Source organism: Oncorhynchus clarkii, chromosome 14 (assembly GCF_045791955.1).
Source record: "Oncorhynchus clarkii lewisi isolate Uvic-CL-2024 chromosome 14, UVic_Ocla_1.0, whole genome shotgun sequence".
Taxonomy (NCBI): domain Eukaryota; kingdom Metazoa; phylum Chordata; class Actinopteri; order Salmoniformes; family Salmonidae; genus Oncorhynchus; species Oncorhynchus clarkii.
In genome coordinates, this window is record NC_092160.1 from 36,550,455 (window position 1) to 36,563,431 (window position 12,977).

At 41.2% G+C, this 12,977-nt stretch overlaps 1 protein-coding gene across 18 annotated transcripts in view; it reads right to left on the reverse strand.

The window, feature by feature from the left end:
• LOC139366579 (neuroblast differentiation-associated protein AHNAK-like) overlaps positions 1-12,977 on the reverse strand; it is a 42,365-nt gene that overhangs the window by 18,777 nt on the left and 10,611 nt on the right. For 17 of the 18 annotated variants that reach the window (XM_071104242.1, XM_071104241.1, XM_071104237.1 and 14 more), the window contains exons 2-5: positions 7,915-7,966; positions 1,056-1,115; positions 696-853; positions 244-473 (exon numbers count right to left, since the gene is read on the reverse strand). In XM_071104242.1, the coding sequence (XP_070960343.1) occupies positions 244-473; positions 696-852 (387 nt within the window). In that variant the 5' untranslated portion in view covers position 853; positions 1,056-1,115; positions 7,915-7,966. Of the gene's footprint in view, positions 1-243; positions 474-695; positions 854-1,055; positions 1,116-7,910; positions 7,967-12,977 lie in introns of all 18 variants that reach the window. The other variant, XM_071104234.1, reaches the window with a different exon arrangement.

A 12,977-nucleotide genomic window follows, 5' to 3' on the forward strand; every position in this document is an offset into this window, starting at 1 on the left:
GAAAGTTAACCTAATTCTAATTACAAATCTAAATGTTCCTTATTTTAAAACCATTGAAGAGAATTGAAATTCCAGTGTACTTCCTGAATTGACTGGAAGTTAAATAGAATTGACCCCAACCCTAGTGTTCACGTAAAAGCCATTGAAAAGTTTATTAAAATCCTGTAAAATCCCAATCTTTGCCGCACCATCACACAAGTAAATACACTTAACATTGCTTGCACAGTAAACATAGCTACATACCAGGATAATGTCTTGGCTGGAGCCTCCAACCCTTCCTCTCCCTTCATACGTCAGAGTGCCCATTGGGGATCGGCAGGGTGACAGAGTGCCCATGGGGGAGCGGCATGGTGACTTGTCCTTGTTCTGTAGTTTCAGTCCAACCTTGTGTTTGTTTAGGGTCTTGAGGAGCTCCGTCGTCTCCTTGGAACTCATGTTGTCAAAATAGATGGTGGCACCCACAATTTGATCACCTTTAAGGGGAAGGACACAAGAGAACATTGATACCATGTTAAAATCCGTCGGTCAAAAATCTACTTTGAAAAAAGAAAGGTAGATCAATCAAACCTTACTGTATATCAACTTACACAAATTATAAGATATCGGGAGATTCAATAACAGTAGAAAACAATTAAGTCAATGTATTATAGAAAATGAATACTGTACATAAGGGCAATTCTAACACCGTTACATACCCTCGTGTACTCTTCCAGTGCGTCCAGCAGGCGACTCCATTTTCACCTCTTTGACATAGATCTCTCCTTCGCCTGACTGCTCAAGGGTCATTCCCTGTTTTTCTGGACCCGACCAGTCAGAGAAGAGCACCTCCCTGGTTTCCTCCTCCTCAGCCATCCTTTAAAAATGAATAATAGATTTAATTTACATAGAGCTTTTCAATACAAGAAGAATCTCAGACACTTTCAAGACCAACAACATTAAGTTAGTTCAAGGGTGGATCTTTACATAGAGAGAGAGAGAGGAGAAACCACAAGAATTATAAAATGCAAACAAAGACTATAGTATTTCTTAAGGTGATTTCTAAGTAGGTGAAATACCTTTGTTTTTTCTTGTCCTCTGTCTATGCTCTGGTGTCGTTTGTTTCTGCCTTGGTTTTCCTGAAAAACAAAACATGACATAACATGAGTACTGTTGACTCGTGAACATGCTTTCTCATATCATCAGCAAACCATTCACATCTGTAAAATGAAAACCCTGTAAAAATGTGTACCAAACTTAAGGCACCTGACGTATTTGCATGTGTATTTGTTTTTACGAAAACCATGTTCTACCTGTCACTCATTGCATAGTTACAACAAGCTGTTGTTATGTCCAAGATACATGCAACTTCCAAGATACATGCAACTTCCAAGATATATGCAATGTCCAAGATACATGCAAACGACCAAGATATATATATGCAATGTCCAAGATATATGCAATGTCCTAGATATATGCAATGTCCTAGATATATGCAATGTCCAAGATACATGCAACTTCCAAGATATATGCAATGTCCTAGATATATGCAATGTCCAAGATACATGCAATGTCCAAGATACATGCAACTACCAAGATATATGCAATGTCCTAGATATATGCAATGTCCAAGATACATGCAATGTCCAAGATACATGCAACTTCCAAGATATATACAGGTTGCAAGTTCAAATCCCCGAGCTGACAAGGTACAAATCTGTTGTTCTGCCCCTGAACAAGGCAGTTAACCCACTGTTCCTAGACCAGTTAACCCCACTGTTCCTAGACCAGTTAACCCACTGTTCCTAGACCAGTTAACCCACTGTTCCTAGACCAGTTAACCCACTGTTCCTAGGCCGTCATTGAAATAAGAATTAGTTCTTAGTTAAATGTGTAGGTTCAAAAAGGTTTTTAAAAAATGCAATGGCCAAGATAAATGCAATGTCCAATAGATGGTGCTAAAAAACCCTTGATAGGTGAGTAGTATTGTCTTGTCCTATAAAACCAGCCAACTCTCAGGTCCCCTCCCTTTCTCCTGTGCGGTGTGGAAATTTGGTTGGAGTTGGACTGAGACCACACCCTGCCCTGAGGAAAGCTGCCTGATCCTGCAGTCTACACCTCCAATGTCAATACTGAGAACAATGTAGCTGTAGCTGCCATTCTTTAGACATGCACATATGCACACACAAATAAATATACATACTTTTTATTTTTATTTTATTGAACTTGTTTTGTACACATCAGGCTGTATAGAAATAGCTCAGTCAAGGTTAAGAACAAACTGTAATTTCCCATGTTTGTTGTAGCGCCCTGGTGTGACTGCTGACAAGACTATTTTCTGTCAACTATTTGTTGTGAAATAGACCTCCACATTTGTAACTATCGTCAATTCGCTGGGCATATTCAGGGTGTGTTCAAGGTTGTGAAAGCACATAAATAATACTGGATGTATAACTTACAGATAGGGATTAGTGGGTTCCACCCTTTGATTTCACAGGTTTAGGGAAGGCCCATTTTTTTGTAAATGAACTGTGATGGCTAAACCCTGTGATGCAACAGACAAAATTATGCTGCATATCCAACCTGGTCTCATAGCCTACACGTAACATAGAAAACGTAAATCCGGGACACTCAAATTAGCATGATATTTGGTATGGTGACATAAGACAGATGGTTACTGAAGGCAAATGTGAAAAGAGGATGGTTGGTTTGAGTGGATGAGTAGGCAAACGTCTAGCAACCCAAAGGTTGCGTCCTCGAATCTCATCACAGACAATTTTTGCTTATTAGAAACTTTTTAACTACTCACTACATTTTAGTGACTTTGCAACTACTTAGTATGTTAGCTAACCCTAACCTTAACCCTTTAGACCTAACCCCTAGTGCTAACGTTAGCCAGCTAGCTAACATTGACCACAACAAATTGGAATTCGTAACATATCATACGTTTCGCAAATTTGTCAAATGTTGTACTTTTAGCAAATTTGTAACATATTGCACAAATTGCAATTAGTAACATATTGTACAAATGCAATTCATAACATTTCATACAAATTACAATTCGTAACATATCATAAGAAATGGATAATGGACATCCACAAATGAATACATACCATACGAAACGTAACATATCATACAAAATGGAGTCTCTTGGATTTCCGTACGGAATAATAGGAAATGCTCTGAGATATAAAGCACTTTGACAGGGAGGAACGATCAAAAGTGCGCCGGAAAATACAACACAGCAAGAAAGTGGTTTGTTTACATCATATACTTGCCAGGGTGAGTGCCTGTCCCGTCCAACACACACATTGGGGACAGATAACCCATTGTTTCGTTAATGTCAACTCCTCCAACATCCCACCCCTGTAATTACATAAGCCATGTCTATGCTGTATCAACCTCCACCTACGCAGACAGCGGAAGCCTATGTTACACCATGCTTTAGATTCTGACTGACAATTACGTCCGTTTTCAAAGGGACCCTAATTCATCAAGAAGACTGTGTAGGGTGCATCCCAAATGTTCCCTACATAGTGCACTATTTTTGACAAAGACCCAGGGTGCCATTTGACTGTGAAGATAAATGATCCAGTGTTCAATGTTCATTCCTGACCTTTATGGAAAGAACGTTCAGATGAATACTGTACAGAAAAACATATTTCTTCAAAAGTTTGCTGACTGATTGTTCTGTACCATGTATAAATATATATATATACCATCCTCTAAGTGAGCATTTCACTGTTCGTCTACGTTTGCGAAGCATGTGACAAATAACATGTGATTTTATAGAAACATGGAAACAGACAAGACAGTAGATACAGTATGAACAATATTTACACCAAAGAAGATGATGTCTCTTGTCTCTCTCTCTCTCTCTCTCTCTCTCTCTCTCTCTCTCTCTCTCTCTCTCTCTCTCTCTCTCTCTCTCTCTCTCTCTCTCTCTCTCTCTCTCTCTCTCTCTCTCTCTCTCTCTCTCTCTCTAGAATGCACATGCTTTCGAAATGACATATACCGTAATGTAAGTAATTCTAGATATGAATCAGATCATAGCTATGAGATTCTATTCATATACTGCTGGTACATTCAAACCCAACAACAAGCACAGCCAGTCCAGCTAAAGGGAGTGACTTTAACAAGGCAACTACGCAGACCTACTGAATCTGCAATGTCAAAGGATGCATCCCAAATGACACCTTTTTCCCTACATAGTGCAATACTTTTGACCATGGCCCATCAAAAGTAGTGCACAACATAGGGAATAGGGTGTTATTAATCAAAGACGGCTTGATCTAATTAACTCATGAAGATCAAATTCCACTCAGGTCAACTGACACTGCTAGCTAGTAATACACTGACACTGCTAGCTAGTAATACACTGACACTGCTAGCTAGTAATACACTGACACTGCTAGCTAGTAATACACTGACACTGCTAGCTAGTAATACACTGACACTGCTAGCTAGTAATACACTGACACTGCTAGCTAGTAATACACTGACACTGCTAGCTAGTAATACACTGACACTGCTAGCTAGTAATACACTGACACTGCTAGCTAGTAATACACTGACACTGCTAGCTAGTAATACACTGACACTGCTAGCTAGTAATACACTGACACTGCTAGCTAGTAATACACTGACACTGCTAGCTAGTAATACACTGACACTGCTAGCTAGTAATACACTGACACTGCTAGCTAGTAATACACTGACACTGCTAGCTAGTAATACACTGACACTGCTAGCTAGTAATACACTGACACTGCTAGCTAGTAATACAATCTAAAACGAATCCGTATTACCATGACCAAAATGTATTCTAAGTAAATCAAAAACAGTGAGAGAGAGAGTGTGTGTGTGTGTGTGTGCGCGCATGTTTTTATCAAAGTCAACACGCCATGTTAGAGATCGAACGCGCACACACCACACGTGACACACCTCTGAGCCCTCCAAAATTGCATTCATCGGAGGAATTAGAAATCATCAAAAGAGCCACACAAAAAAAAACATAACGTCCCATTTCATGATTTTTCTCTACTACACTGGGATCTGTTGGTCATCTGACTGTTTCCCCATTTCAGAGCTTATCTGCGTCTGCAATAGAGACATTCAAGGATTTGAGAGACCCAGGAGACTGAAACGATTTGTCATGGGTCCTCTTATCATCAAAAAGGTTCTACAGCTGCACCATCGAGAGCATCCTGACTGGTTGCATCACCGCCTTGTATGGCAACTGCTCGGCCTCCGACCACAAGGCACTACAAAGGGTAGTGCGTACAGCCCAGTACATCACTGGGGCCACGCTTCCTGCCATCCAGGACCTCTGTTTATTATCTATCTATAGTCCCTTTACCTCTACCTACATGTACATATTACCTCAGTTACCTCGACTAACCGGTGCCCCCTGCACATTGACTCTGTACTGGTACCTCCTGTATATAGCCTCGTTACTGTTGTGTATTTTCCTGTTCCCGCTTCCCTCCCTCTTTTGGAACATGGCTTCATGATCTAGAGAAGTATTTGGGCAGTCCTTGTTCTCACAGTTTTGACATATTCCTGGCAAGGTGTACTGGGAGGGGCAGAGAGAGAATGTGAGGGAGGGATGGGTGGGGGAGAGAGAAACATGAAGAGGAAGAGAGAGAGAGAGAGAGAGAGAGAGAGAGAGAGAGAGAGAGAGGGGGAGAGAGAGAGAGAGAGGGAGAGAGGGAGAGAGAGAGAGAGAGGGAGAGAGAGAGAGAGAGAGAGAGAGAGAGGGAGGAGACGGGGAGGGAGGGAGGGGTGAGAGAGAGGAAAGAACACAGGGAGGGAAGGAGGGAGGAGAGGGTGAGAGAGTGGAGAGAACAAATGGATGGGAGGGGTGAGAGCAGGGGGATGAGAGAGAGGGAGAACATGGGAGGAGGGCCTAACTGTTCCAGGGCCAGTTCCTGTGGAATGTCAGCCTAGAAGTAAACTTGTCATCATGCCAGGGACCTTAAAACCACAGACAGCTGCTTTACAACCTCTGTAGAAAACAGAGAGAGGAGAACTGTTTAAATGTTCCAGTTATTTGTTAGTGAATTTCATTTAATATTTCCCGTCTTTCTGTCCATTAACTACACAATGTTATGTTTCTCCCAACTTGCTTTCACTTAGACAATCTCCTCACACTAGAGATCAAATCAAATTGTATTGGTTACATACACATGTTTAGCAGATGTTATTGTGGGTGTAGCAAAATGCTTGTAAAGACTGGAAATGAGACAGGGAAGGACAATATAGAAAAGGAGACAGGGAAGAACACTATAGGAAAGGAGACAGGGAAGGACACTATAGGAAAGGAGACAGGGAAGAACACTATAGGAAAGAAGACAAGGAAGGACTCTATAGGAAAGGAGACAGGGAAGAACAATATAGGAAAGGAATGAAATATGAGCAGGAAGAGGAAACAACTGTTAAGTACCGTAATCCAACTCTTAACATCAAAGAGACACACAGATCAGGAGGGAAACTATGGTTTGTATAATTGCTGTAATGTAAAGTCACATGACCAGCTGGCTGAGGGGTAAACAACACTGTATTGCTGTAATGTAAAGTCACATGACCAGCTGGCTGAGGGGTAAACAAACAGTGAACAAGACTTGTGTTCATGGAATCATACGACAGACAAGCAGTCATAGAAAGCAGAAAAAACAACAGTCAAACAACTTATCTTCCTTCCATTTCTATCTCTCTGTACCTTGAGTGCAAAAAAAAAATATCTACTTGTCGAAGGACACACCACACTCGAATCAAATCATTGAGCTCATCGAAATGTGCTCAAGGGAGACATGAAAGTCAATATTTGGGCACAAAAAAAGTCAAAGAAGAAAAATTTGGGGAAGGAATGGGAGGGAGGGAATGGGAGGGAAGGAATGGGAGGGAAGGAATGGGAGGGAAGGAAGGAATGGGAGGGAAGGAATGGGAGGGAAGGAAGGAATGGGAGGGAAGGAAGGAATGGGAGGGAAGGAATGGGAGGGAAGGAATGGGAAATGGGAGGGAAGGAATGGGACGGAAGGAAGGAATGGGAAATGGGAGGGAAGGAAGGAATGGGAGGGAAGGAAGGAAGGAATGGGAGGGAAGGAAGGAATGGGAGGGAAGGAATGAATGGGAGGGAAGGAATGGGAAGGAAGGAATGGGAGGGAAGGAATGGGAGGGAAGGTATGGGAGGGAAGGAATGGGAGGGAAGGTATGGGAGGGAAGGAATGGGAGGGAAGGAATGGGAAGGGGATGAGCATCATACATCATCATTGTGGTTTGCTGTGTAACTGTGCTATGAGAGAAAGCCTGCAGGGAACACGAGGACAGACCACCCGACCAGAAAGCTTCTGGTTTCTGACAATGGCAGCTCCTAACCAGTTAGCTAACCCGCCTCTTTCTGACCACAGAACAATTCTGTATACGCCTGTTTCCTTTCTCCCTTATTGGCTATATTGTCTACATACTGTTTGGCGGTTTGGTATTCCTTAGACTTTGGACACTAAAAATGTATCTTGCTGCAGCTGCTACTACCAACAGTTAAACCGTGTGATCTGGCAGATTAAAGGTGGGGGGCTGGACTAAACAGGTGGTCGAGCAATGGCATGGGGGGCAAAGAGGAGGCATACACAGGGTGTCAGATTTCTCCAAGGCAGGCCTTTCACAGCTGAATGGAGACATGACCTTCCAGGTTCAAAGAAGGTTCTGTGACAAACATTCCAAAGGAGGTTCTAGAGTCTGACTTTAGAATCACCAAGGTCTAAATCAACAAAGACAATAGAATGCTGTTGAACGAAACAAAATGACAGCAACAAGATGAACTCTATTATATTTGTGGAGATATTCAGTTTACAGTAACTGATATGTTTTGTGTTGTGTTTAGTCTGTGTCGTCAACATCTTGGAGGACTATATCTTTGAATGAAGGACACTTACGTACTTTGGATTGCTCAAGCAAGGCCAAGGGCTCTGTCTCTTTGCTTCCTGTTTGTCTGTTAACAGAGGGACACACGGAGAGAGAAGAGGAATAGGAGTTAATCACATTGCTTGAACGACTAGTTAGGTTCATTCTCACGTCCACACACACCTCTCTTGCATATGTTACTCACACAAGAGAGCAACCAACTTCAAGACACTTTTTCATTGATGGCTTTCGGAAAGACATAGAAACAAATGCATAAACTACGCCCGTACATCTACGCTATTGCTCCAGGGATATCTAGTCTACATGACTACGTAGACACGTCTTCAGTGTGTTGTGATTGTGTCTTCCTAACAATGCAACAAACTTTCACCTCAGAGAGAATTCCTTTAATCAGCTGGAGGGGCACTCCGAAACATTAACAATGAACCTGCCTGGGCGAGAATGAAGTCTTGATGGCAAAGAGTACCAATTATGTCAAACACTCCCTTAAATGATGTGTATGCAGCTTACTGCTTAGACCATGCTGCATCGCAAAAAATCTATGTGATGACGTTGAACAACTGATTGGATTTGCAAAAACGTATCAACGTAAGGTATTTTTTTTTCACCCAAATTTTTACCTAAATCCAACGACGTGGTTTAAATGTTTAGAAGATCTCACATTAAATTGACGTTAGTGGACAACTCAACCAAATGTAAATCAAAACTAGACGTTTAAACTGACGTCTGTGCCCAGTGGGTAATGTGAATTATGTGGCAGACCATAGCAGGCAGCCATTTTAAATATGCACCATAGATCACTCAACACAAAAGATACACTGCAGGCAGGTCATTTCAGTTTCCCAACTCAACGCAAAGACTAGTATGTCTGAACACACATTGCTGGACTATCAAACGTTGCCAAATCAGTCCCATACAAAAACAGTCACGAGGTATTGGCCCTTTACTTATAATGTTCTCCTGGGGAGTCAACACCTTGGCTTGTACACAGACCTCACATACCCAGCTGCTATCTCCCGTAGGCCTGGTTCTGATGTCTGCATGTGGCTGCTAATACGTTTAGCCAAGATTCACTTTCAGTTAAGGTCTATTAACATCTTAGAAACAACTAGCGACTAGCCTTAGGCCAACATAACAGATAGCGTCTCGCTTGAGGTTATAGCGCCTCCCGAACGTATTCCCACACCCATGACTTTTTCCACATTTTTTTGTAGTAGTGGGGAGGACAACACCAACATTTCTCGCTTAAATCATTTTACAGACACAAAAAGATCCCACCTTGTCTAGCGTATTTAGTTTTTTGTGGATATTTGGAAAGTTTAACTGAAAAATTTCCGTTTCCATCAGGCCTGTCCTTATATATATATTTGTTTTTTATTCGACATGAGCTTTACTCACAGAAAAAGGTCGGATGGAAACCAGTGTCCCAATACTTTTGGAGCTCACTGTACTAGCACATGTCTGAAGATTCATGACTCATTCTTATCTGATTTAAGATTCATGACTCATACTTATCTGATTTAAGATTCATAACTCATACTTATCTGATTTAAGATTCATAACTCATACTTATCTGATTTAAGATTCATGACTCATACTATAAAGTATCTGGAGAATTCTGATTTCCTGAATGATTATGGTCATTTTCAGCACAGCCTTTAAGCTTTGAGACGACTATATTTTCAAAGTTATAATTGTATAAGCATATGCTAGCCAACTGCTTTGGTATTGATATATATTTATTTTCAAATAAAACTTTGCCATTTGTCTAGACAGTAAAAGCTGAACTTGGTAAGTTATATTAAAAATGCTTTCATTTCGGCTTAGGTCACAATTCCTGTCCACGTTTGAAGATTACTGCTTTGACTGGACGAGGGTACTGTGAAACAAAGAAGAGTCTTTCCTCTGGAGCAGTAACAGCAAATGGTGGACTGGATTCCTCACAGACAGGCACGGACCAGTGACAACCTGCCCCATTTTCAAAATTCTTTAAAGACAAGTTGTTGTTTTTTGTAACTGTCTGCTGCCTCCTCCCCTGTTGTTGTATAAAGGTGAACTGTTCAATACCTCCAAGAAAAATACAACAAATAACTGTGTTTACAATCCTAAGAGACTTTATTGGATTGTCTTTCCTCACCACCAGCAAACAGGTTGTTGTTTTATTTGTTTATTAGATACACTTTCAGTTGAAAAACAGAACTCAAAGGCAAAGTTATAGTTATAGTAAAGGGTAAAAATACGAAAAGCTTTCCAGGATTTTGATTGGTTACTTGACAGGCTGAACTAGTTTGAGGATCAAACGCAAACCTTTGATGCATAACACAGTCGCAGTGTTAACAAATTGGATCTAAGCTTGATTTATAGTTATGTATCACTCCGTTTGTGCTTCCTGTTGAAGTTGCAGAAGAGCAGAAACCAAGCACGTCATAGCTACATGTCGTTGTCTATAGCGATAGGGTCTGGCAACGGATCCAACAAGTGTTTCTCCCTTAACTGACCCCCCTCCCACGGCCGCCAGTCATTTCAAACCCTCATTAAAGTCTTTCATCACAACACCACCAAGCTAAAACGTCTTCCTATCCTTACTGCTTTATTGTTGGCGCAGCTAGCTGGTTGGTTATTTCTGCCCGGTACTGAAATAGATAGGTCAGTGATGATAAACACCAAGCGATACGAGGTCGGATTGTCACTGTGTTTGCATAGAGAGACTCAGGGTACGGCAGCTGTCTAAACTAGCAGACACCAGAGGCGTTGTATTCATTTGTCTCCTGTCACGAAGGGGAGATCAACAACATATGTAGTAGGGCTGACCCCAATCAGTCGACTGGTCCGATTGTTCGGTCGTTAGGGTGTTAGCCCGACCGCCATGCGCCTCACAGAGTACACAACCTATGCTACACTTGTGAGAAACAAGTTTTGGTATATTTCATTCCATTTACGAGTTTTGTCAATTTAGTCTAGAGCTCCTGTCAATATTGAGTAAGGACGTGCACGCATAGAAGTAGGTCTATAGGCTACCTGGCCTGCGTGCAAATGTAGGCATATAAATGTGCCCATTTGAGCATCTGATAGTATTTCTGATTGGCTTAACACACCACCACTAATGAGCTGTGGAGCTTCTCAAAGTAATGTTTTCTTCACCTCAAACAGCAAGAAAAGTCTGTTTTTACATCCCTTGAGAATGATAATAGTTCCTCCATGTATTTGAAAAATATTTCCAGCTCTTTCCCTTTCAATTACCACTCAACCTATCACAGCGTGATAGGGAAAAAATGTCATGCTCTGATCCAATGGAAACGTCATAAAATAGGCCTACCTGATTACTTCTTATCAGTGCTTGACGTGGACTGAATTAGGTTCCGGTCACTCATTTTGGGTGCTGGTACTGTATACATTTAGGTGCAGGAGTTCCACAATAACTTTTAGCTAATTCTATCAGAGGAATAGAGCAGAAGAACATTTTAGGTGCTGGTACTCGGCTCCAGTGAGCTCCTGCCCAAGTCAAGCACTGCTTCTTATCGCTTGCGCAAATAGCCTACAGCTGTGTCTGTCCCAAGCTCACTGGCGTGGGAAACTCTAAGGGGCCAGAATATTTTATAAAATGTTGCAAGCTTCAGCCAACACAAGCTAATAGTTGATAAAATGTTCCAAGTTTGTTGCAGACAGGCTGAATATGGTTTAACAGATATTTATTTTTATCAGGATATTTTCTACCTGCAGGCTGCAATGTTTTTATTTGTTGGATTTATATAGGCAATTTTTTTACATAGTTGCCAAAAGCAATAGAAGTTACATTTTAGGTTTGCATCAATTTCATTTAGATTTGGATGGAATTTTGATGAACCACTTGAACAACGATTTTGAGAAAAGTTATTATGAATTAACTTAAACTGTTTCACAAAAAAATTGCATATGAAAACCATAACTTGCACACAGATTGGTTGAAATGGTAAGATAAATTGGCATTCCACATGAGAAATGTTACCGACTCCTGGTGTAGCCTATTACCGGCAACTTCAGGAGAGGAACGGCAGAATCTTTTAAAGCCAGTATGAGCAGCAGGAGGAGGATGGTCAGGTTAAAGTTGTTTTTTAAATTCTGGTTATCTAGATCTCTGGCGCCCTCTTGAGGCATTTGTCTTATTTAATAAATCCGTAAGCTTAAAGCATCAGACAAGCTCAATGCACAGAGTTGATTTTATTAAAACACATAGAAAAATAGACGTTGAAAAATGTTGGCCAATCGATTGGTTAAAAGAACAGACGACTTTGTGGGCTCTGTATTCCATTCAAGGAAGCATATTCAGGTAAGGTTGATCTGATTTGCATTGGTTGTTTTAATGTCTGTTTGGAAACATTTTCTGACTAGATAAATGGATATTGTCAATTGTGCTATTAACATAGGAAAATGTCAACCTTGACTTGCATTTACTTGTTGCATTGACTTGTTGCATTGACTTGTTGCATTGACTTGGGCATCACACTTCCAAAACACTATTTACTATTGGTCACACCTATGTGGTAAAGCGAACACAATTAGTTAAAGCAAGGCGACTGGAATAACAGTTACAGAAATGTTCTGAGAATTGTGGGGAAACACCTTCACCTATCATAGTACTGTTTTGGGAAACTAGTTCAAGGTCACTGCAAAACTAAGCTGAACAAATCTCAGGTAGGTTGAATCCAGAAAGGAAACAGTGTGGTCCCCCAGACTACTGCTGACCATCACCAGCTCAGCAGTACACACAGAGGAGTGATCAGCGCTAGCTAACTTGCTAGCGGCAGGGTAGCCTAGTGGTTAGAGCATTGGACTAGTAACCAAGAACATCGCAAGATCAAATCCCTGAGGTGACAAGGTCGAACTCTGTTTATCTGCCCCTGAACAAGGCAGTTGACCCACTGTTCCTAGGCCGTCGTTGAAAATAAGTATTTGTTCTTAACTGACTTGCCTAGTTAAATAAGAGCTGTGTAGGGCTGGCTTGGGAATTTGACTGCCTAGCAATATTGATTGTACCATGAGTGTACTGTCAAAATGTCTGTGATCTAATGGGCTTTTCCCCGTTCTAGTCAGTCAAACAA